Below are 24,116 nucleotides of genomic sequence, written 5' to 3'. Positions count from 1 at the left end.
TATCATTATGTATTTTACCAACCTGCTTATAGACACGTGTATAACGACTGAATATGACATAAAAAAAATACAAGTTTTGAACACAATTTTTCTCATGTCCGCAGCTCTTGCTTCAATGGAGGGACATGCACAGATAAAATCAACGGCTATTCCTGTACCTGCCGCTCAGGTTTCACTGGCTCCCATTGTCAGTACGAGGTCAATGAGTGTGACTCCCAGCCATGCCTAAACGCAGGCGTCTGTCAAGATGCCCTTGAGTCCTTCCGTTGCTCCTGCCCCAAGGGCTATACTGGCAACCGCTGCCAGGTACACACACACACAAACACACTCGTGGACACTCTTGAAAGACCATGTTCAAACCTTAAGTCTATATATAGTTTACAGACCCATACATGTTAGTAATTTTTTCACCTTCCCTTGCCTACCCAGACACCTGTCGACTGGTGCAGACGCTCATCTCCCTGCCAAAATGGAGGACGCTGTCGCCAAAAGGATGCTTCCTTCGTCTGTGAATGTGCTAATGGCTGGTCTGGACGTTACTGTGACATCTCTAGGGTCTCCTGTGAGACAGCTGCTCGCCAGAGAGGTATTTTTACGTCCTGGGAATTTTGAACTTCAGTGCATGATGACATTTGACCGTTTGTGATGGGCCTGGGTAATGTTGTAATTGTTAAATTTTCCCTCAAATTTTTGTAATCAGGGCTCCAGACAGATGATCTATGTCACCATGGTGGTCACTGTGTCAACACTGGGAATGCCCACTATTGTAAATGTCCTGCTGACTACACTGGTAGCTATTGTGAAAGCCAAGTGGACCACTGTGAAGACAAACCCTGCCGCAATGGCGCCACCTGCAGAGGATATGTTGGAGGGTACCAGTGTGATGTGAGTTAATTGCTTTGTCAGTGTTGTTTGCTTCTTTGTCAGATTTTTAGCAAAGTCAGTATTCACGCAGTGCGTCGTCACAGTTGTGGAGATAATGCAATTGTCATCTGCATGTCATTACAGTGTATGCCAGGATATACTGGACAGAACTGCGAGATAGAGATCAATGAATGCCAGTCTCATCCTTGCCAGAATGGAGGCACTTGCATTGATCTGGTGGGGCATTACATATGCTCCTGCCCCCCCGGCACACTGGGTATGCAAGCATGCATTCAACAGAAACCTATGTTTATTACTGAAGAGATTATATGTGGCTAATTCATAATATATATGCAATCCTCTTTTTTAAAAAGGTGTTCTCTGTGAGATCAATGAAGATGACTGTGCTCCACCTATGAGGATGCGCAGTGCCCCACCTAAGTGCCTGAACAATGGCACCTGTGTGGACAGAGTGGGTGGATACCGCTGCAATTGTCCTCCTGGATTCACCGGGGAAAGATGTGAGGGAGACATAAATGAGTGTCTCTCTAACCCCTGCAGTCCCTCCAACAGTCTTGACTGCATCCAGTTGCCCAATGACTACCTGTGTATCTGCAACCCTGGCTTCACAGGTGAGACAATTTCCAGCAACTCCCCCTTGCCTCTCACTATGCATTGCTTTTGTGTACACCACTGTCTTCCAATGGTAGAGCATTACCATCAATGTGTTGTTTCTAGGTCGGAGGTGTCAGAGCAGGTTCAGTGCATGCGAGTCTCATCCTTGTCAGAATGGCGGAGCCTGTTCTTTATCCAGCAGCTCTTCACTGGGATATACCTGCACATGTCAGCTTGTAAGTGTACATTCATATTTTGTAGTTTGTGCATTACATTTCTTTAGTTTGTATATATTGAGAGATCACAATTTAAACACATAAATGATGTCCGCCCCCTTTAGGGTTATACTGGGCCCAATTGTGAAAGAAGCATGTCCTGCCGGGAGCTGTCCTGCTACAATGGAGGTAGCTGTGCACATACCACAAGGGGGGCACGTTGCGCCTGCCTTCCAGGTTTTGGCGGGACCCAGTGTCAGCATCGTAGTAAGGACGGTTGCTCCTCCCAACCCTGTCGTAATGGAGGGCTGTGCACTGAAGAGACCAGCTTCCCGTTCTTTCACTGCCAGTGTCCCAGTGGCTGGACAGGTAAACGGTGTGAGCAGAGTAGCAGATCCCCCGAGCTCCCAGCAGTCTCATGCCCTCGAGCAGACTGTCATGGCAAAGCCAATGATGGTGTTTGTGACAAGGAGTGCAACACATTCCCTTGTCACTGGGACGGAGGCGACTGCTCGCTAGCTGCAAAGCCCTGGACTAGTTGTGCAGACCCTCACTGCTGGCGCGTCTTCAACAACAGCCAGTGCGATGAATCCTGCAATAACGCGGAGTGTCTGTATGACAACTTTGACTGCAAAAAAAAGGAGAAAGTCTGCAAGTGAGTTGACTGGTAACAGGATTTTTTTTAGCACTGTTTAAAAAAAAGAAAACTTCAGCTGATCCTTGTATTTGTGTTGTTTCCAGTCCAATATACGAAACCTACTGTATCGACCACTATGCCGATGGACTGTGTGACCAGGGGTGCAACTCAGAGGAATGTGGCTGGGATGGCTTGGACTGCGCTGGTAGCGTTCCAGAAAACCTCGCTGATGGTGTCTTGGTTTTGGTAGTCCTGTTGCCTCCAGAGGAGCTCCTCCGCACCAGCAGAGCCTTTCTGCAGAAACTAAGCACTATCCTACACACTACACTGCGTTTCCGTTTGGACCACAATGGAGAAGCCATGATCCGCCCCTACACCCGCCAAGAGGCACGCCTCAAGAGGGAGCTGCAGTCTCAGCATGAAGTCATCGGGTCAGTCAGTCAGTCAGAAAACATAAAACCTGAAGTCTTTTCTCGAGATTGTACATTGCACTAAACATCTGCCTCTCTGGTATCCCTATAGCTCCAAAGTGTACTTGGAAATAGACAACCGTCTTTGCTCTCAGGACTCTGAGAACTGTTTCCCTACAGCTGACAGTGCTGCAGAGTACCTGGGAGCCCTGTCCGCTGTAGAAATGCTCCGCTTACCCTATCCCATCAAAGAAGCCCGCGGTGAGTTGGGATACTCAAAGAACACAAAAAAGCACTTAGACGACCAATGAGGCACAAATATGTTATTAAATATGCTACTGCTCTTCTCTACAGGTGAAATCCCAATTGAAGCTGACCCCATACCTCAATGGGCAAAGCTGATGCTGGTGGGAATAGCTTCTCTTTTCCTCTTAGTCATCCTTGTGATAGGAATGCTGATCAGTCGTAGGAAGAGAGAACACAGCACCCTTTGGTTCCCCGAGGGCTTCTTCCCCAAAAAAGAACCCAGCAGCAACAAGAACCGCAGGGAACCGGTTGGCCAGGATGCTCTGGGAATGAAGTAAGTTATTGGTCTTCAAATGTTCATTCTCCTGGTGTTGTTGGGGATTGTACTTCTTTAGCAAAATGCGATTTGGCTTAGTTTTTTCGAAATTGAATTTGTTTCCTTGGGCTAACATTGTATAACACATTCATCTGTAAACAGACACATGGCAAAAACTGTGGAGGAATCTCTCCTTGGAGATCACAGTGACCAGTGGATGGACTCAGACTGCCCAGAGGCCAAAAGGATCAAGGTCAGTCACACAACCTCTTCACATTTAGTGCTGATAGATTTACATACATGGGAGCAGAAGAATGTGTCTATAAAATGTACAATAACATGTCAGCCTGTGTGCAAAGTCAGGAATGAAACTGGGTTTTCTCTTCGTGCAATTCAGGTTGAGGAGCAAAGCATCCTCTCAGACAGTGAAGATGCAGTGGACAGCAGGCAGTGGACACAGCATCACCTCGCAGCCGCAGACATCCGTGTGCCTCCCACGATGGCCCTCACCCCACCTCAAGGAGAGTTTGAAAGCGACTGTATGGACGTCAATGTCAGAGGCCCAGGTTGGTATTGAGATAAAGTTTTTAAAAATGCAACTGTGATTACGCATTTATATTTTTGTTATACTTTCTTCTTATGATTTGTTATGTTGAGCAGACATAAGCTCACCAATGTCTGTTTTTCTTTTATCTCCTACCAGATGGTTTTACACCTCTGATGCTGGCATCATTCTGCGGAGGCGGCTTAGAGCCTGAAGTAGCAGAGGAGGAGGAGAACGAGGAGTGTTCAGCCAACATCATTTCTGACCTTATCTACCAGGGGGCATCCCTTGCTGCCCAAACAGACCGGACTGGTGAGACGGCGCTCCACCTGGCTGCACGTTACGCCCGTGCTGATGCTGCAAAGAGGTTGCTGGATGCCGGGGCAGATGCCAATGCTCAGGACAACACAGGACGTTCCCCACTACACGCTGCAGTGGCTGCAGACGCTCAGGGCGTCTTCCAGGTAAACAAACACATGCTCTTCATTTGCCACATCAGAGGTTCAGAATGCCTATAAATTGTGAAAATGCTAATTTCAAACCCAATCTTTACCATCCTCCTAGATTCTGATCCGAAACCGAGCTACAGATCTTGACTCCCGTATGTATGATGGCTCCACTGCACTGATCCTGGCTGCTCGGCTGGCAGTAGAGGGCATGGTAGAGGAACTCATCACATGTCATGCTGATGTCAATGCTGTTGATGAATTGGGTAAGTGTGTGGAATTTGTGTGGAAAGCAAATGTCCTGAGGCAGTTGTACTGTACCATAGATGTGTAATCTCATTGCTTGTCATCTCTTTTAGGTAAATCTGCTTTACACTGGGCTGCTGCAGTTAATAATGTGGAGGCCACTATTGCCCTGCTAAAAAATGGTGCAAACAAAGATATGCAAGATCTCAAGGTATGACATCTCCTTATGATGTGACCTCGCTTTCAGAATTACGTTAAATAGACATAGATGTGTCTAACATAGCCTCTGTTCTGTTTTTCTCTTCAGGAGGAGACACCTCTGTTCCTTGCAGCTCGTGAGGGCAGCTGTGAGGCTGTGAAAGTGCTGCTAGCTCACTTTGCAAACAGAGAGATCACAGACCATATGGACAGGTTGCCAAGGGACATTGCTCAGGAGCGTATGCACCACGACATTGTTCAACTTCTTGATGAGTACAACACAGTAAGAAGCCCCCAGAGCCATGGAGTGCCTGGACACCACCTCACTGGCGGACACACGCTGTCTCCACTCATGTGCCCTCCAAGTGCCTTCCTGCCAAGTCTGAAGAACACGCCACAGGGCAAGAAGAATCGTCGGCCTGGAGCCAAGGGTTCTAACCTGGGAGGCCAACATGCTGCCAGTCTGAAGGAGTCAGTCAAGGCCCGCAATAAGAAGCTGACCTTGGACATGCAGAGTGCCTTACTAGAGAGCTCAGTTACCCTGTCCCCAGTTGACTCACTGGACTCACCCCATGGGGGAACTAGCAATGCTGGCTACATCACCAACCCCACTTCCCCTGTGGCCATGCAGTCACCAGGGCTCTTCCACTCCTCCATGTCTGTTCCAAACACCCCGATGGTACATAGCAGCATGTTGGACGGAAGTAGCCCCTTTGCTGTGTCTCTAGCACAGCTCAATGACCTGGGAGCTGGAGGAATGTCCTTGCAGGGACGCGTCTCCATGGCTTCTGATGTCAATCATGGCTATGTGCTGAGTTCAGGCCAGATGGGGCTCAACATGGGCATTGTCAGTCCTGTCAGTGTGCCCTTTGACTGGCACAGCCGGATGCCCTCCTCCCAGTGTGGTCAGCAGGTGGTGAATCTTGTGCAGAGTAGCCAGGCAGGCATGCACCCCCAGAGCCCAGCCATGCAGCAGCAGAGCATGCTGATGCACCAACAGCAGATGTTCCGTAACTCAATGCTGCAGCCCACGCCTGTTTCCTCCACACCCACTATCAGCCCAGTCAAGCTGCCCTCCATCGCTGAGCAGCAGCAGCAACAACAACAGCAGCAGCAGCTCATCAACCACGCCATAACCAACCAGCAGAGCATGGCCCGCATGGGCACCTCCACCCCACCGACACCCCTGACCTCACAACCTCCACCATCTTTCTTTCAACAGCAGCAGATGCCTCAGCAATCTTCTCAGCCCCAGCCTCCTGCTCAGCCTCCACAGGCAGTCACGCCAGCAGCCCAGCCCACTCAGGCTCTGCCCCCTCAGCCTAGTAGCAGCACTGCAGGAACGGAGGATTACCCAACCCCTCCCTCTCAGCACAGCTATTCATCCACATTAGATGCCACGCCCAAGCATTACCTGCGTTTGCCAAGTGAGCATCCGTATCTGACCCCCTCCCCAGAGTCTCCCGAACCCTGGTCCAGCCCCTCTCCTCAATGCGTTTCCGATTGGTCAGATTCAACACCCAGCCCAGCCGTTGCTGGCCCTGCCCAGACCCAAATTACTCAAATCCCGGAGGCCAATGGCAAGATGCAGGTGTTCGCATGAAGGTCTTATGGCCTCTGCTTGTAAAGGGACCAGGGGTAAAAGAAATTGTCGACTGGCTCTAGGGCCCGTCTGTGTTTATATGTCAGCCTGTTTCCAAGATTTTCATTGGATTTGGATGACTGTGTTTATGATGAGGACCGTCTGCTAGTGATTTTTGCAGAGAAAAAAAAGTAAAGGGAAATGTGTGTTGTCTGAAAAAAACAGCAGACAATTTAATGAAGTAATTCTGTCACAGATGGACTTGTTTTTTATTATAAAAAAAGTATATGAAGAAAACCAAGTCTTTCATTTCAAAGACTTAGGGATGCGCTCCTGAAAACTAACAAACGTTTAAAAAGTAGATAAGAGGAAAAAAAAGTAAAATGTTGAAGGGAATTGATTTATTTTTATTTATTGTTTTTATCTCTTTGAACAGATTTTTCTTAGGTTTTTGTCGCCCTCTTTCTGTCCCAGCGTCTCAAATAATGTGCCACCCCTTCTTGTTCTATACAGACCAGCTACATTTCTATTTAGCCAGTGTGGCAGGTTCCTTATTTAGACCAGTTCACAGACAGAGAGAGGACTGTTCATCTCTTGACTTATATTTATTCAGACCAACAACAGCTGGTAAAAATTATAAACTGGTTCTAGCAAATAAATATATATATATTGATATATATATATATATGTATATTGAGAGTTGCTCAGCAGTAGTGATATGTTCCGATTTGATTGAATTGTGGTATTTGATTATTTTCCATATGAGTATTATGAATAAGAATGTAGATGAGTGTCTTTTGAAGCACTTCAAGTTGAACAGCTTCGTAGGGCAAGTGTGGGTGAAATTCAAGAATTAAGTACAATGGATATTTATAAAGAATTGGCAACTTTTAATCAATGTTGATTTTACTTATGGTCTTTCAAAAAAAAAAATGAGCAGAGTCAAATTTTATGTTTAATACTTCCCATTTCTCTCACTGACTTGATAGGACTCTTACCGTCAGGTCTCGTGCCATCCCTGATACCTTCAGTTTTTAAGCTTGTTTGTTGACTGTAAGAAGCTGTTTCAGACAAATTACTGTTTGCCTAAATATCAGCCTTTCACTGCCCTTTTTAGTTTGTGTATTATTTTTTGTTTTGTTTTTTTCCCCTAATTGTTTTATACTCTGTATATTTGTGGAAACCATGGATACCTTTTTTAGTGCATCACTTTGGATGTACTAAGTTATGCTTATCAGCTGCTATTATATATCACTCTTTCTTACAAACATTCCTACATATTGCCTGTCTTGTTGAGTGTGGACGCCGTGCATTGCAACAGAACCCATCACAGAACAGAACCAGATGACACGCGGATAGGAGTCAAATTAGTTGAGGTAACAAACGACATGCACTTCCAATGTTCCACGCAAACATTCCTGGACTGTCTGTGGCAGATGAGGTCTTGTCAACACTCTCACCATGTCTCTGGTGTTGTCTGTGGTGCAAACGTGGTCAGTGTGAGGGTGTGGCTGCTGGGCTGTGACTGCTGATGCCCTGTCACTCCCCAGGGAGATGTTTTATTGCATGCAGTGGGACAGTTCCCCTGCATCTCCAGTAGCTTCTGGTCCAGGGGCACGGAGTTGCATCTTAAGATGATTGTTAGAAGAGTCTTGAAGTTAAAAACACTACTATGTAGTGCTGCGCCCTTTAACCTTTTACAAAATTCTGAGATGGCACTCCCAGTCATCCAACCAACACCTTGTGTAATGTCTGACCAACTCTTTATCCTCACATAACTTTACATACTATGGACAGTTGAGAATAAAGTCATTTGATAATAGTAGAATTTTGAGATAGTAGCCATTCTTTTTTTCTTTTTTTTAATCTTGTAACACCATGAACAGAAATGACCAGACCACCACTCTTAGTTTCTACTTTTATGGTGATCTAATGCAGCTCTTGATTGTGTTAAATTGCATTCATTGTTTGATTCTGTTCACCATAGACTCTGCCTCTGTTCTGTCAGACCCGGGAAACTTGTTGTCATTCTGCCTCGTTCAATTTTTACTCACAAGAAAAAACTGATTGTTTTTTTTTTTATTTTTGTATCTATCTGGTCTTTTCGATTTCCCTGCCAGGTCGCACATAGTGTTTTGAACATTTCAAACTCCCAACTTCTGACTGTAAATATGTTTGTTCTGGGTAGATCTTTGCTTGAGAAGTCTTATGTTTCTAAAATGATTGTTATGTACTAAAAAGGACAAAAATAAAGTGTACTTCATTTAGCATTATTTGAAGCTGAGGCTGTGACTGATATTTTATTGGTCTTGTTTTGTTAGAACAGTCATAGATATTTTCCATCATTATTAATTTCAATACTTGTTTAAAAGTAGTTCAAAATCATTGTACATAAAACTTTTCCACAGTTTTTCTTTCTACAGTCAAAAGATGTAAAATAAGTTACTTATAATAAAAAAAACTGTAGGAAACTACATATTTGTGTCCTTGTGTACGGTGATTGTTTCGTATTTTAACAGAGGATGTTCAGGTCTTCAGATGGAGTGACGTTGCCTATTGTTACTGCCACAATACGACATCTCTCTGATCGGTCTGCATCAACATAATGAACATCATAAGCTTCACAATGTGAGTTTTAGGTTCAGGGTTATTATATATATAGGATCATGTTGAATATTTGATCGGGATACTGTGGCCATGTCCATTAAATGTACTTTTATATTATAGAATCAAAAGGGAGATACAAAGAGACCTAAGAATGACCTTCTCTTCATCACAACAACATCTCTACCGTCACAACTGAATATGATCTCTCATCGTATTTTTAGCTTGACCAGCTGCTGACGTTAGTCATTTCTCAATACCATGAAAACCAAAAAGGCTTCAGTGTCTATGGGCATTTGCACACAGTCTAGACTGACTTGATTATTAACCTGATGTTTACATTGCTCCATGGATTTATCAACGGGATTACGGTGTCTGCTAGGAGATTCCCCTAAGGATTACCACAGAATTTACTACATTAGAACAATAATGGTGCGTTTGGTGTGATGGATGCAATTACTGTATTTTTATCAAAATATTATGAGAGCAAAATACTGCATTTCTTGTGCTCAGAGCAGGTTTTTTGTTTCGATTACAGGGCTTCATTTTTTTACTTCTTCTTATCCCAGCGGCAGTCTGCTCGCCAGTGTTGATTCCAGTTGACTGTAATGACTTGTACGTCAGAGGTTTTGGTCACAGTGGGGTGTACAGCATCTACCCAGGAGGACCAGTCTCCCCTACCCAGGTCTACTGTGACATGGGCTGTGAGGATGAACCTGATGGTGCTAAATGGACAGTAAGTATAAGATATTTGGTTTCTAATGCTGAAAATGAAGTATTTTGTTGCTAAAATCTCTCATTTAATTGCAACAGTTTGATAGATCGCTATGATTTGAAGCAGATGCATTAACTTGTGGTGAATTTATATTTTTTTGAATTGGCTTTGGGGGGAGTATTTCTTTAAAGCAGGATGTTTGGAGGACCAGTTAAAAGCACAACAGGTGAGAGGTTATATTGACGCACTGGCCCTAACAACAGATTCCACTCCAGGTCCTCCAGAGAAGAAAGGATGGCACCATTAACTTTTATCGTGGATGGGACCAGTACAGAGCTGGATTTGGACAAGCATCTGGAGAATATTGGTTGGGTAAGAGTTGAGACTGATGTTTTTTATTTTGATTTTATCGCTTGAACTTACTACCTGGTAAATACAAATAATATTATAAACAGAAAATGATTGTTCAGCCACTGTGTTTGTTTTTGCTCCGTAGCACTGCTAAAAGAAAGGCGATTGATTCTGAAAAAAAAACTTTGATTCAAACAAGGGGAAAAAAAAGAAGCTTTTTAGTAGTGGTTTGTTTTTTCTCCAGAGTGCCTTTGTTTGCCTTTGTTCCTTCTTTCAGGTCTAGAGAACATTCATCTCCTCACTCTAAGGAAGAGCTATGAACTGAGGATAGATCTGGAAGACTTTGAGGGGGCAAAGGCTTACGTCCATTATTCCTCCTTCACAGTGGGTCCAGAGCACGAGGGCTACAGGCTTAGTTTAAGTGGCTTCAAAGACGGAGGAGCTGGTGAGTTTTAAGAGATTGTGAAATCTACAAGTAACTCAGAATTCCAGGGCTCAGTGCCAGAGACTGTGTGCAACATCCCTAAGACCATCAGTGAATTTTCTTTTTCTTTTTCTTTACTCCAGGAAATTCACTAGCGGGACATGATGGTCAGAAGTTTTCTACATTTGACAAAGATCAGGACACTTATTCTTCAAACTGTGCTCAGACCTACCTGGGCGGATGGTGGTATGGAGAATGTCATACTGTTAATATCAATGGTCTTTACTTGTGGGGCAGCTCAAAATATGGGATTGGAATGAACTGGGTGTCTTGGAAAGGATATGAATATTCTTTGAAAGCCATTGCAATGAAGATAAGACCCAAAGAGTGATTGTAATAATTAAATAATGACTCTTTTGTCATGTTTAATTATGGCTCATTTATTTTTCATCGGGTGTTGCGCATTGAACTTCCCTGTTTGCCAGCCGGTCTGCGAATAGAATAGATCAAATGCAGTACCGTACCATTATTACAATTGTTAAAATGATTCTTTAATCAACAAGTTTTTTTCAGTCCAACATATAATCTTGTTAGTAAATGAGAATAGAAAATCAAAGGGTGCTTATATTGCACATGTCTGTTATTACACATTATTTACTTACAATTATTTAGCAAAACCCTGATGCATGTTCACCTTACAGCTGGACATCAAAAAACAGTGAAACAGTCAAATCTTTATTTTTTCCCAACCCTTCTCTGCAGCATGCTACACAAAGCAAGCGTGGCATTGAACACTCTGTCATGTTTAAAGATCATCTTATAAAAGGTGTCCAGAGGCAGGCGACCTGTCGGATCTGCGTGTTTCAGTGCAGTCATGGGCATGTACAGGCGGTTGGTCTGGTGGCGGAGAGGAGGCTCCTTGGCTGTGATAACTTTAACTGTTTGCTGGATAATGAAAATAAAAATATTTCAACACAGTAGGGGGGTTTCTCGAAATGCATTTTCTAGATAGATAGATAGATACTTTATTCCGGTGTAGCAGCAGCACGTTTCACACAGCACAAATAAAAAATAAAAAATATATACAATATCTACAATAAATTTAAAATATACGAATTGCAAAAAATATAGTGAATAAGACTAATACAATTTAAAGTATTTACGTGAAGTATTAATAGTGCAGAAGTACAATCGAGCAAATGTGCCGGGATTTATGTTTACTGTTTAGCTTAAAAAAGTGTCTATCTGTCAGCCAGAGGTAAGGTGTTAAAGTCTTATGGCTTGTGGCAGGAAAGATTTCCTGTAACTGGCAAAACAAGTCATTTTCAGTGACCTTTCAAAATCAAGTTGAAACATCACCGCATTACTTGCCTCGGCCACTTCCTCTGGTGTCTGGCCTAATGAGGAAAAGATCTTTTTGGAGTATGGCAGGTAAAGTTCTTTGAAGATTTTGGCTGTCTCCTCGTCTGTCCCTGATAGATTCATCTTCTCAGCATCTTCGTACACTTTGCTTTCAAACTCTGTCACAACAGGGCCAGGTTCCAATAGAGTTGTTCTTGTAAAAGAGATGTAAAAAAAAAAAGAAGACATATTGGACCAGTGCTCCATTACTGATATTAGGTTGTTAGGGCTTTGTATTTTTGACAACATGTAATTACTTGATGTTAAACTTCATTGCTTGAATTGCCAGACTTTCACAAAATCCTTCCACAGCAAATTTGGAGGCAGAGTAGACATCATTGAACAGAAGCCCTGGGTAGAAAATATAAAGAAACATTTAAGCAACCTCTCTTTTAACTGTTTCCTGCTCCTGTAAATGTACTCGCACAAACAAACGCACCCTGTATTCCCATGACGCTGCTCATCACCACAATATGGCCGCTCTGCCGTCGCTTCATGTCAGGCAGCACCTCTTTCACCAGACGTGCTAGCCCAAAGAAGTTTGTGTCAAACAGCTCCTTCATGGCAGCTATACTTTGGCACTCCAGCGGCCCAATCATGCCAACGCCAGCATTATTTACTATAAAAGCAGGATATTCTTCATTATTACACGGTATGCTTGTGGAGACAGCTTAAATTCACTTCAAAAAGTATCTTTGAGAGTGAAAAGGGACAGACCAAGAACATCCACCCTTCTATCTGGGAGACTGTTGACACACTCTCTGATGGATTCTTCACAACAGGCGTTTAACTGTTGGATTTCCAAGGTTTTGTTTAAGGAATCACCCGCTGCTTTTTCCAAGGGCGCCCGTTTTCCAAGATCTCTCATTGTGGCAACCACTGCCAGAGATAAACAATGAACACACAGGCTGTCAGCAGTTGAGGCCATTTCAATTATCTACTGTATGACATTTATTTAGTTGAGGAGAAAGAATTTCTGACCTTTGAATCGTCTAAGCTCATCTTTGGCCAGCCGTGTAGCCACAGCCAAGCCAATGCCAGAGGAGCATCCAGTCACCAGCACCCTCCTGGTTCCCATGGCTCTTTGACCTCTGACCTCAAGGCTCAGCAGGATCCCGAATGCTCAGTCAATAAATGCTGTTAACGTGGAAATGTATACAAAGGAATATTTCCCCAACAATATTATGTCATCGTTAATCATTCTTTGCAAGAATTACATCATCTTGTGTTATGATTCACTTCAAAAACCCTTTCCCCCAAATGTGCCATGTGGACATTTGCTTTTGGTCAATGATATCTTACTCTGCCTTGATTGCTATCAGAAAAATCCCCATAAACCTTTGATGAAAATGTATGTCAGATAGTTATTTAAGAAAAATAGTGTTGTAAGTTGATTTTGATTACAAAAGGGGGGGATCTAAAATTGAGCACTTGAAGCTGTTTTTGCTTTACATTCATGGATTAATGTACCTATTGTACGTCACTTTGGACAAAAGCGTCAACCAAATGAATGCAATGTAATGAAATGAAAGAGTCAATCAATAAAGCAAAATGTAAATGTAAAAAGAGTCCTATAAACCAAGAGTACTGCAGACACTGTTGCCCAAATCTCCACAGGTCAAGTTGACCACATTACAGTCCATAGAGGCTATAGCTCTGGTGGTATAGGTGGTGCTGTAGTCTACCAACCTGCAGCGTGAGCGGGGCGTCCTCCACAGCAACTATCAGTGACTGGGAATCAGTGACTGTAAAACAACACCGAAAACAACCCGTTTACAAATAAACTGAGGTTACAGCAGCAGTCAGAGAAGGGGGAGACTACATTTACAGTGGCTCATGCGGCTACATAATCCAGCGATTATCTAAATAGGTCACACTGACTCAGTATGTGGGAGTTGTAGTTCTTTAAGCCAAAAGAAACTTCTAACCACAGCAAGTGCTCCTCCTGCTCCTGACATGCGAGTAGATAAGTCTCAGAACAGACCAAAAAAAGTATTATGAAAAAAATAAAAATAAAAATAAAAATAAAAATAATAAAAATAAAAATAAAAATAAAAATAAAAATAAAAATAAAAATAAAAATAAAAATAAAAATAAAAATAAAAATAAAAATAAAAATATTACTAATAAAATTATTATTACAATGTTGTTGTTGTTGTAAATAATTATTCGGGCTAAACCGATAACTGCATTAGCCAGGAATTTCATGTAGTGTTGGAGTTTCTCTCCTAGACCACTGGGAGGCAGTGAACAAAAAACTATCATTGTTGACAGTCAGCAACAGACTCATTTTATTCTGCTCATTTTCAGCAACTGCATACCCATGTTCTGCATAGTACATATATAAACAGTCTGTACTTTGTACATGTCTGCATACATTGCGCAAAGCTGTTTATGACTGAAATGTTTATATCTATTTCCAATAGTCCAGAGGGTCATTATTTGGATAAATACACATAAAATAAATGGACAAAATGTTCTGTGTTTTGTAACACCTGAGAAAGAGGTGGCCTGAGTCTTCACATTTCTTTCTGCATTGTCTCTTTCTATTTGTTGTCACCAATAACAGCTAACAAAAATGCTCTAATGCTCTTGTACTCAGGTTACATAAGCCTCCTTTCAGTGTTCATTCACAAAGGAGTGATAATGAAGTCCTTTAGGGAGCTAAGGCAGATTATTTTATTTGATTACTTTTAAACTCTGGGGTCTTATATCATGGCACTTGGTAAACTTGCTAGAATGAAGAAGAGGGGTTCTAGAGGTTTTCTGTTTTATATGCTCTTGTTTTAAATTTATGAAAAGTGAGATTTGTTTTTCACTACTAAATAAGCATTTTGTTAGCTTTTGTTCTCGTGGCTGAATGCACTTTCTTGAGATGGGAAAGGACGAAGACAAAAACAGAGTGTCATGTGGCCTGTGCCAACAAAAGGTACAATGTACTTCTCTTGTAACATGAAGCCGCTGTCTGAGCCCCTTGTTTGTATTCGTGTGACTGTGTATACGAGACCAAAGGTCACTTATAAGACTTCCCGTACAATGTGTGGTCATCAATATGGCATGGGAACTAGATGTTTCACTCACATTTCGAGAGTAAAAGAATATGCCCAACGTAACACAATGTTCTGTCACAATTTGTGCTACCTGATGTGGTTATAGTGTTGAATAATCTGGATTGTTTATTCATGAATTTCATGAATAAAACCTACTTTGTCGTTTAGTTTACAGAAAACAAAAGGTGCCGTTTGGAGTATTTTGTCTTTAATTCTATCTGACATCATCTGAAGTAGCCTTGTGTTGCATTTACAGGGGACATTAGTAACGGACTGAAACAGTGGGCAACACTATACATAGATATCAACAATAAAAATCAACATCAACAACAGCTGACATTTATCAAAGGAATTATTGCTTCATATTCTCTGATTTCAGAGATCAGCTTTCAAGCGCCCTTCATTCTTGCCAGTTTTTCTTGTTAACATTTTGGATTCCCATTGGTCTTTACAGTCCAAAGTGTGTTTTGTGTTAGGGGTTCGGGGAGTGGCCAGATGTCCTCTCATAACCACAGCTGGAATAAATAGTTGCTTTGGACCAGACAGCAAAGATCCAGTTCTCCACTGCACAGAACTCAACACAGCTGAAACAGGATGTAAGTAGAATTTTATTTTCCCAAATTGTCTTACAAAAAGATTAATGAATAAAAATGTCTTATCTTATGAACTAATCTTAAATGTTGTGTGAGGACCTCTTTGAACACAATTGGCTTGTTCAGTACCTCTGCTGAATAGAAACACTCTAAACGTACTGTGTGTTTCGCAGGATGTGTCTTTCAGGACTTGTTGGCCTTCTGTTGGTGCTGACGACTGAGGCCACAGTTGGGTAAGAAACCTGAATTGAATCCCCTTTCAGCAGATTGTTGCAGTCAACCAAAGTTACAGAGTTTTTAAAAAAGGTTGTTTTGAAAAGTGTAAGTTAAATTATTACACAATTGGAGGCACTGTTGCCTCAACTACTCAAACTTCTATATTACTGATTAGCAAATTAATTGATGGATGAATGAGGAGTTGAAGAAATTAATAAAATGTTTACTCTGAGTCTGACAGGTGATTGTTACTATCACCTATATATATTTATTTATTTATTTATTTATTTATTTATTTTTTTAATAATGTCCTCTATAATTTCACAGAAACTCCTCACTGGTAAATTTTTGTACTGTTATCATCTTATGAAGCTCTTAATGTCTGCATCAGTGCCATTTTTCTTTTTTTCAAAAATAATTTCCTCTTTAATTCACAGAAACTCCTCTTCCTGTATTGAGACAGAGGAATGTCTTCTGTTTGATGTGATTTGTACGACTGGGGACTTTGAGGTGAGTGTCTCTGAGCAAGAGGGAAACCTTTTCACATTTCAGGTGCCAGGAACTTTTAAAAATCCCACTCCCCCATATTTGCTCATGTCCCTCAGGTCCGTCACTATGACTCTGTGAAATGGGTTTCCACTAATGAGACTTCCCTCTTAATGGACATCGCAGCAATGAAAGCATTCTGGCGACTATTTGACTACATCAGCGGTAACAACGACAAAGGTTTGTATATCTGTGTCTAAGTGTGAGCATCCATTTATTTATTTATGTTTTATTGAATACTTTTGTTATACAGGTAGTCTTTTTGAGATCCACATCTCACAGGGGAGACCTGTGTACAAGAATAAACATGTACAGGACAAACACAGAAAATACAATGACATAATGTTTTCAATACCAAGTGGTTCCACATCTAAGAAAAATAATAACAGGTTGCATTCAAAAAGGCCCCCATAACTGTTTCCAATTGCAGGGAGGGCAGTATTAAATATGGAGAGTACAATATTTCACTTTTACTCGGTTTTCTGGTCAAATGTGTTGCTTTTAAAACCCTCTCTTTTTTGACACATCATTTTAATTGCTGTACTTAATTGTTGAGTTGAGTTTTGAATGGATATTCAAGGCAAAACATCTACACACATATATTTTCTCTTACTTTCTGTGTGCATTTCATATTTTTAATGTAAGTCCAATTTGTGACATTTCTTAACATGGGTTGTGTTGTCTATACGTCTCCCTTTAGGAAAGAAAATTGAAATGACATCTCCCGTTGTTATGAGAATACCTCAGACGGACTTTTTTGAATATGGCGTCTTCACATTGAGTTTCTTGCTGCCAGCTGAGTATCAGACAGATATTCCCCCAAATCCTACTAATAATCTGGTGAGTTTCAGAAAACTCAAAATGGCAGGACAAGCACATTCATTTGATTGTAGGCTCTAGTAGTTAATGAAAGTTGACTTGCAGGTGTACATCCATGACACGCCAGACATGAATGTATATGTGCGGAGCTACAGTGGATGGATGACATGCCTATCTGACAAATACACCAAGGGCAGACTGTCCACTGACCTTGACTCAATAGGTGCAAACTACAAAAAAGACTTCCACTATGGTGCTGGATACAACAGGTAAAAAAATATATATTTTCTCAGTGGCATTCAGAAAGAATAATGACAAGAAAAGGCCAAAAGAAAACTTGAAAATTAAGTGAAGTGATTTTATATTCTGCAATAACTTCTCTCTCTCTCTCTGTGTGTGTGTGTGTGTGTGTGTGTGTGTGTTTGTCATTTTGTTTTCTGCAGTCCAAAGACACTGTTTAACAGACACAATGAGGTGTGGTTGGTTGCTGAAGGTGAGCCAGTGTGTTCCACCAGTGATTGAACTCAGATGTTGAAGATGGACTTTTGCTTCACCATTCCTTTTTGCATGAAATTAACCTTCTGGTGACAGCCAGGATTTTTTTTTTTTTTTTAAATGTATCTGAACTAAATGATAGTTTTAACCAGCTTGCTTGATGCTTTTCTGTTAACCTTTCTGAGTTTCTTATGGTAGAGCCAAGTCTTTGAACTGATCCTAAAATATGTTTTGATCGGACAACTCACGCCTGGATTTTGCCAAGTGGCTGTTGACCTGAAACCAACAATTTGCCTATCAACATTTGTGATGTCATCACTGAAAGCAACACTCAACAAATGTAGGTCTCAGGACAACAGCCACTTGGCAAAATTAGGACGACAGACACTCCAGTTTAGACCAGTGCTATAAGACGATACCAACAGATGGCACTATTAAGCCATACACTTACTGCCCAGTACTTTTCAGTAATCTGTGTACATTTCATGAAGATTAACCATCTGAAAGAAGAGAATGGTGTCAAGTATTAGATGGTAATCACACTGGTGAAAACAATAGGGGGGTTATTGTGTTGATGTATGTCGTAATTCATTTCTGTTACATTTTTACATTAAAACAAATTTTAATGACTTGTCAATGTGAATGTCTTTATATGCCTCCTAATTTATTCAAACTTTTTCATCTGACTATAAGAAGTCTTTCCAAAAATTATAACAAATTCATCCGTTGTTTGTCTTCAATCAAAATTAAAAGTATGAACCTGAATATGGGCACAATATGTCACCTTTAGGATAGATTTAGTAATGATAAATTATGACTAATTGTGTAAATATTAAAGAGGCACACCAGAAAAGTAAAACAGACTAGTATCACATTATAATGTGATATGTTTTACACGTCATAACATGATGTTTTCACGTAATTACAACCTACAAACTTTGCTCATTCTAACATGAAACGTTTAATGTCATAACACTACAGTAGTTTATCATTTCATGCGTGCTGCTTTTTACACTATAACATGTTGTGTTTGACAAAGGCCATGCACAGACATTTTGGGGGACAGGTGCTGAAGTGAAAAAGGGAAGGTGCTTGAAAACCACCTAGGCTCTATCTGTGCATATGCCTGTGCTTCACATTGTAACATGAGAAGTTTGTATGTCGTAGTAAGATGAAAACATGATGTTATAATGTGAAAATATCATTGTTATTATGTGAAACATATCACGTTACAATATAAAATGAATCACGTTATGAAGCAATGCAAATTAAATAAATCAATGAATTAAAGTCTTTTATGTGACAAAGTGTTTCTGACAAAGTCCAATTTATTTTGATATTTACGGTAGCACTGACAACGGCTTGACAAATTTATTGTGTTGCAGTTTCTGACTATGAACAAGAGAGGGCAGTAAACACTTATTCTCTAGTACACCGATTTTTATCAGAAAGATAAAGTAATGTTTCCAATATTCTGTTCACCATCAAATGCATATCCAAAGGTGGAAAAACTTTCAGAGATCTGAGCTTGGTGGATTAACCATCCTTATATTATATCAATATTACAATGTGTAACTCAAATTTTCATTTAGTGTTGCAGTTCCTCGCTGTGATCATTGGTGAACGTTCATGTCAAATGTCATGTCCACCTAACGTCATCATACACACACACACACACACACACACACACACACACACACACACACAGACACACTACCATGCTTATGTAACCATTAAAACTGTCAAAACAACAACGATCACATTTTTTGTGAGTTCCTACAACCTCAATAACAAGCTACAATATGGTTTGGGGTTTGGAGCAACCCATTCTAGGATGTTTGAACATCATTAGCTCAAACGCTGTAGGCATGAGGAAAGTTAAGGAAAAACAACGCTCCAACACACTGTACTGTTGTACTGTGGAAAAAATTTTGGTTAACAAAACATTGATGATAAAGTCATTTATGGAACTGCTGGAGGGAGCAGAATGAACATCCCTCTAGGTATATCCTTTGACTTTTATGTTTGTAACGATTAAATGTTTGTTGTGTGCAGAACCCATATCATACACTTTCTTAAAATGTTAAATATTAAACGTTGAGGTGTGGCTCATATGAATTCATTGAAATTTTAATGTAAGATTTATTTGCTAATTAAGTTCATAGGGGTTTAACTTTAAAGAGGTACCCATAAATGTTCATACACATTATTGAAACGAATCTTCTCCCTCATCTCAAGAATTTACTCTGACCATCAACAAAAAAGCAGAAATATTCAAGGAAAACCATAATCCTATTAAAGTGACCTATATCAAAAGCAGTGTTTCAGATGTTCACCAAATGTGTATACAAAGGTGGAAAATTATTGAAAAATCTGAGCTATTTATTGGACTTTATTGTCTTCATTGTTTTATATATTATATGGAAAATCCAGCATGTAGCATTGGCTATGTTTATAGTTAGTATATAATACCAATATATAAATATATTGAACGATAAAGTGAACCCAGACAGCAATATGTTGTTTTTTTTATAATAAAATCAATATGGGGCTTAAAGGAGAGTTCAGGGTCGATCCAAAGACCAAGATATTGAAAAGAATCAACTTTCTCAAGATGAGATTTTGATGACCCATCATCAAAATCAATATGCAAATTATGAAGATATATCAATATCAATTATGATATATGAATTATCCGGTAAAACTCAAAATAAAGAAACTGGAAGAGGTTAGCACTGTTGAGAGACAAACAGAGAAGTTAAAATACAATTTGCATCAGCCTGAGCCTTGAGCGTCCCAGTCCAGGATGTTTAACCTCACTTACAGCTCAACTGCTGTAGGCATGTCGGACGTTCCCCAGCTGCATACACAGAATTTATCTCCTAAATATCTCCAGGCTATTTGACAGGAAATTATATGGTCGTTCTAAATTATTTGTATGAATTATTCATCAATAAAACAAGTTATCTTATAGGTTAAAATTTAAGAAGAGAAGAGAAAAACAATCACCACTGTCAAAATATCTTTTACACCGGACAAGCAGAAATACTTAAGTTATTTATCTCTCCAAATGTACTTGTCAAATTGATAAGAAAATGTTCCAAATACAAGTGTCTGCAGGAATACAAAACAACAGCATTTTGCTATCTTTGTCACTCGTTAGTAGTAGTTGTGATACTACTTACTACTACAACAATATTATAGTGAATGAAATTGTTTTCCAAGTTGCCTGATTCCCCATCAAAGCTTCCTCGTCTGGGTGTGAATAACACATGAAATGTGAAGAATATATTATACTTAATACCAAACCATAATACCGCCTTGAAAGTTGTCTGTTGACCCGTTAAGAAACAGGGTATTGAATGAGTGACTAACAGTGAACAAGTGTTGTATTTGGTATTGTGCTGTTGAACTGTGCGGTGTTTAACTGGACAGGTTCCCTGAAAATTGGCACAGAATTGTCCAAACTAGCTCTTCAAGCTCCCTAAGATCATTTGCATAACAGAGATATGATGAGTCACAAAAGTGAAAATATAACAACATGTACTCAAAGAGTAAAATTAGTCTCTATGTTTGTTTTCTCTCCAGCTATTCTCGTTTCGGCCTTGGCTTCCCATTGGTCTTTACAGTGTTTCTGCGGGGAGTGGCCAGATTTCCATACATTACCAGAAATGTAATAAATAGTTGCTTTGGACAAGACAGCACAGATCCAGTTTTTGGACTGCACAGAACTCAACACTGTCACGATGTAAGTACAGTTTTATTTTCCAGATTGTCTAGAAATCAATGAAAAGACATTTCTGTCTGTATGAATTAAGCTTAAATATTGTGTGAGGACTAAATCGGCTTGCTAAGTATTTGTGTTGAATGAAAACGCATGTGATTGTCACAGGATGTATCTCTCAGGACTTGTTGGCCTTCTGCTGGTGCTGACAGTTGACGCCAGAGTTGGGTAAGTAACCTGAAATTAATCCACTTTTAGCAGATTGCTTCAGTCATCTAAAGTTGAGTAAGTAAGTGTTGATTGTTAGAAAATTGGAGGCACTGTTGCCCCCACAACTTAAACTTGGAAATATTTGATCAGCGAATTAAGTAGATTGATGGATAAATGAGGAATTGAAGATTTGAATCACATTTTTACTCAGTATGGCACATGTGATAACTGTTATCATCTTATGAACCTCTTAATGTCTGCATCAGTGCCATTTTTCTTTTTTTCAAAAATAATTTCCTCTTTAATTTCACAGAAACTCCTCTTCCTGTATTGAGACAGAGCAATGTTTGCTGTTTGATGTGATTTGTAAGACTGAGGATTTTGAGGTGAGTGTCTCTGAGCAAGAGGGAAACCTTTTCACATTTCAGGTGCCAGAAACTTTTAAAACTCACTCCATGTTTGGTCATGTCCCTCAGGTCCGTCACTATGACTCTGTGAAATGGGTTTCAACCAACGAGACATCCTCTTCCTTCGACATTGCAGTAAATAATGGATTCAGTCGTTTATACGATTACATCAATGGTACCAATGACATTGGTGAGTATGTTTCTGAGTGTGTTCATCCATCCATTTATTTATGTTTTATCTGATACTTTTTTGAAACTGGTAGTTTTATTGAGATCAAAATGTCTTTTTCAAGAGAGATCTGTGCACAAGAACAAACATGCACAAGCTTCGAACAAAATATATTCTATAGAAAACATCCATTTATTCCCTAATAAATAAAATAATCAAAAGTAACAATCAAAATGCTGGAGTGTAATTTGAAAGAATTTACTTACAAAAGCTTTCCATTTACAGAGTTGCATTTAATAGTAGTATTTCCAACCTCTGTTTGACCTTGTCGTACTGTTAATATTCCAATTTGATTTGACATGACAATTACTGCACTTATTTGTGATGAGAGAGAAAACTTTCTTTGACATTTTTTAAAGTGAATATTCAAGTCATAACAACTACACATAATGTTATATATTTTCTAATGCTTTTTGTGTGCATTTGATATTTGTTAAGAAATTCCAGATTGTGACATTTAGGTTTTTTTTTTAAAAAACATACATGAAACAACATGTCATTAATGTCTTCCTATAGGAATCAAATTGGAAATGGTAACCCCAGTTATTATCAAGAGTTATGGAAAACAGGGTTTCTTCGTAATGAATTTCTTGCTGCCAGCTGAATATCAATCAAATCCCCCCAATCCCACTGATCCTATGGTAAGATTATATTGCACAAAAAACATAAATCTTGTGATGTGTACCATGAGCGCTGGTGGATAATGAAAGTTGACCTGCAGGTGTACATCTATACCACGGCAGCCATGACAGTTTATGTACAGAGCTTTGATGAAGAGCTGACAGGCTTGTTTGACAGACTCGCAACACGCAGTCTTTCCCGTGACCTTGACTCCATTCATGCAACCTACGTAAAGGACTTCCATCTTTTGGCTTTATATGTCGGGTAAACACATCAACTTCATAGACAGAAAGAATAATGATGAGATAAGCCCAAAGGAAAACTTGTTAATTTGGTGTGTGTGTGTGTGTGTGCGTGTGTGCGTGTGAAATTTGTTTCTTGCAGTCCAACTTCGACCTCCAGAGCGTACACTGAAGTGATGATTGTTGCTGTGGGTGAGCCCGTGTGTACCAGTGAAGAACTGAATCAGTGAGCCCTGTGCAATGACTGCATAACTCATAATCTGGCCCACATTGAAAAATGTATATGAAAAGAATGCACAATTATGATGACCTTTGTGGAACAGCTTGTTCTGTGGTTTTCTCTTAAATTGAATAAAGTTACCTGTTTGCATTGAGTTCTTGTTCTTGCTCTTGGTTTATCCAACTCTTTGGATCAATCCTAAAATGTGTCTGATGCAGCAAACTCAACAATGAATTATGTCCAACAAGACTATTACTTCCAAGATTACATAGCTATGCACAGATATTTGCCTGCATTCAAGGTCCTCAGACTACAGCAATGGAAGATTAACATTTGACACAAAAAATGACCAGTATATAAAACACACCACATTGTTCAAAATTAAAAGAGTGACTGTCAAACATTTTTGACCTTTGACCCTTCATTAAACACAAGCATGTTGTTGTTGGCCCCCTTATCTCATTTAAGTAAAAGAGTGACGATCCTCGAAACATTTCATATAGTTTTATCCAAATTATTGTTGAAGGTCCAAAACATTTTGGATTGGCCACTTTATCACCATGTTGCATGTATTGAGATCAGATCCCACATGAGTTAAACAAACATCTGTTGAAATTTAAAACACCCTATCTCCCTATGTTTAAGACATTGAAAAAAATTCATGGATTAGCCTATTTATCCGCATCAACTTTGAAATCTAAAGCGTTCTTCCTTGAGTCATGCCCTATCCCTCCACAAAAATAAATCAAAATCGGTTTGTAGGTTTTGAGTCATTCTGTTGACTGACAAACAAACAAAAGGCAATGGAAACATAATCTCCTTGGCAGAGGTAAAAAGCAAATCTTATTATAGAAAAGTAAAAAAAATGAAGCTTTTCACATTACCAATGAATAATCTGTCAAATGACAAAGTGTGCAAAATATTGGACCA

The 24,116-nt window shown here is 40.0% G+C and overlaps 5 protein-coding genes across 7 annotated transcripts in view; 4 read left to right on the top strand and 1 right to left on the bottom strand.

Moving 5' to 3' along the window:
• Positions 1-8,795, top strand: part of notch3 (notch receptor 3) — a 29,629-nt gene extending 20,834 nt beyond the window's left edge. Inside the window, exons 18-33 of the mRNA XM_035615224.2 lie at positions 105-306; positions 430-586; positions 701-885; positions 1,009-1,141; positions 1,239-1,496; positions 1,603-1,715; positions 1,820-2,349; positions 2,436-2,762; positions 2,854-3,002; positions 3,096-3,321; positions 3,466-3,556; positions 3,701-3,869; positions 4,007-4,311; positions 4,412-4,559; positions 4,653-4,750; positions 4,847-8,795. Coding sequence (XP_035471117.2) covers positions 105-306; positions 430-586; positions 701-885; positions 1,009-1,141; positions 1,239-1,496; positions 1,603-1,715; positions 1,820-2,349; positions 2,436-2,762; positions 2,854-3,002; positions 3,096-3,321; positions 3,466-3,556; positions 3,701-3,869; positions 4,007-4,311; positions 4,412-4,559; positions 4,653-4,750; positions 4,847-6,340 — 4,585 coding nt within the window. The 3' untranslated portion in view covers positions 6,341-8,795. The remainder of the gene's footprint in view (positions 1-104; positions 307-429; positions 587-700; positions 886-1,008; positions 1,142-1,238; positions 1,497-1,602; positions 1,716-1,819; positions 2,350-2,435; positions 2,763-2,853; positions 3,003-3,095; positions 3,322-3,465; positions 3,557-3,700; positions 3,870-4,006; positions 4,312-4,411; positions 4,560-4,652; positions 4,751-4,846) is intronic.
• A 391-nt stretch (positions 8,796-9,186) lies between these two features.
• Positions 9,187-11,391, top strand: LOC118289382 (microfibril-associated glycoprotein 4-like). 2 transcript variants are annotated; one of them, XM_035616347.2, is made up of 5 exons: positions 9,187-9,355; positions 9,462-9,659; positions 9,914-10,010; positions 10,267-10,434; positions 10,557-11,391. In XM_035616347.2, the coding sequence occupies exons 1-5, from the start codon at positions 9,272-9,274 to the stop codon at positions 10,802-10,804; spliced, it is 795 nt and encodes a 264-aa protein (XP_035472240.1). In that variant the 5' UTR covers positions 9,187-9,271; the 3' UTR covers positions 10,805-11,391. The 2 variants fall into 2 exon arrangements, with proteins under 2 accessions (XP_035472240.1, XP_035472241.1); XM_035616348.2 differs by having other exon boundaries at positions 9,227-9,355; positions 9,493-9,659.
• zmp:0000001048 (retinol dehydrogenase 8) lies at positions 11,149-14,007 on the bottom strand. The gene is made up of 7 exons (XM_035616346.2): positions 13,504-14,007; positions 12,796-12,951; positions 12,532-12,693; positions 12,254-12,433; positions 12,072-12,165; positions 11,785-11,968; positions 11,149-11,358 (listed from the first exon to the last, which is right to left on the bottom strand). Exons 2-7 carry the CDS (start codon positions 12,890-12,892, stop codon positions 11,149-11,151), a joined length of 927 nt encoding a protein of 308 aa, XP_035472239.2. The 5' UTR covers positions 12,893-12,951; positions 13,504-14,007.
• A 1,347-nt stretch (positions 14,008-15,354) lies between these two features.
• On the top strand, positions 15,355-18,162 carry LOC118289383 (heme-binding protein 2). The gene is made up of 7 exons (XM_035616349.2): positions 15,355-15,460; positions 15,631-15,690; positions 16,111-16,183; positions 16,279-16,399; positions 16,920-17,059; positions 17,144-17,307; positions 17,482-18,162. Coding segments are annotated over exons 1-7 (639 nt in total). The 5' UTR covers positions 15,355-15,458; the 3' UTR covers positions 17,561-18,162.
• Positions 18,163-21,178: 3,016 nt separating this feature from the next.
• On the top strand, positions 21,179-23,340 carry LOC124849447 (heme-binding protein 2-like). 2 transcript variants are annotated; one of them, XM_047328154.1, is made up of 7 exons: positions 21,179-21,281; positions 21,426-21,485; positions 21,781-21,853; positions 21,944-22,064; positions 22,620-22,744; positions 22,825-22,988; positions 23,109-23,340. In XM_047328154.1, coding segments are annotated over exons 1-7 (633 nt in total). In that variant the 5' UTR covers positions 21,179-21,279; the 3' UTR covers positions 23,197-23,340. The 2 variants fall into 2 exon arrangements, with proteins under 2 accessions (XP_047184110.1, XP_047184111.1); XM_047328155.1 differs by lacking the exons at positions 22,620-22,744; positions 22,825-22,988.
• The last annotated feature ends 776 nt before the right edge of the window (positions 23,341-24,116 follow it).

This window comes from Scophthalmus maximus, chromosome 17 (genome assembly GCF_022379125.1).
Source record: "Scophthalmus maximus strain ysfricsl-2021 chromosome 17, ASM2237912v1, whole genome shotgun sequence".
Taxonomy (NCBI): Eukaryota; Metazoa; Chordata; class Actinopteri; order Pleuronectiformes; family Scophthalmidae; genus Scophthalmus; species Scophthalmus maximus.
Note: the sequence above shows the minus strand (reverse complement) of the source record. Positions and strands in the feature narration are given on the sequence as shown.

What these genes read in the sequence shown, in the direction of transcription:
- zmp:0000001048 (XM_035616346.2), bottom strand. Translation starts at nt 12,892, where the DNA reads ATGGGAACCAGGAGGGTGCTGGTGACTGGATGCTCCTCTGGCATTGGC. An exon ending in TGAGCTTAGACGATTCAAAG is followed by an intron (nt 12,694 to 12,795) that starts GTCAGAAATTCT and finishes TATCTCTGGCAG; the next exon opens with TGGTTGCCACAATGAGAGAT. An exon ending in CAGCGTCATGGGAATACAGG is followed by an intron (nt 12,166 to 12,253) that starts GTGCGTTTGTTT and finishes TTTTCTACCCAG; the next exon opens with GGCTTCTGTTCAATGATGTC.
- LOC118289382 (XM_035616347.2), top strand. Translation starts at nt 9,272, where the DNA reads ATGGATTTATCAACGGGATTACGGTGTCTGCTAGGAGATTCCCCTAAG. An exon ending in ACTACATTAGAACAATAATG is followed by an intron (nt 9,356 to 9,461) that starts GTGCGTTTGGTG and finishes TTTCGATTACAG; the next exon opens with GGCTTCATTTTTTTACTTCT. An exon ending in CTTCAAAGACGGAGGAGCTG is followed by an intron (nt 10,435 to 10,556) that starts GTGAGTTTTAAG and finishes TCTTTACTCCAG; the next exon opens with GAAATTCACTAGCGGGACAT.
- LOC118289383 (XM_035616349.2), top strand. An exon ending in ACGACTGAGGCCACAGTTGG is followed by an intron (nt 15,691 to 16,110) that starts GTAAGAAACCTG and finishes TTTAATTCACAG; the next exon opens with AAACTCCTCTTCCTGTATTG. An exon ending in GTACGACTGGGGACTTTGAG is followed by an intron (nt 16,184 to 16,278) that starts GTGAGTGTCTCT and finishes CATGTCCCTCAG; the next exon opens with GTCCGTCACTATGACTCTGT.
- LOC124849447 (XM_047328154.1), top strand. An exon ending in ACAGTTGACGCCAGAGTTGG is followed by an intron (nt 21,486 to 21,780) that starts GTAAGTAACCTG and finishes TTAATTTCACAG; the next exon opens with AAACTCCTCTTCCTGTATTG. An exon ending in CCAATCCCACTGATCCTATG is followed by an intron (nt 22,745 to 22,824) that starts GTAAGATTATAT and finishes GTTGACCTGCAG; the next exon opens with GTGTACATCTATACCACGGC.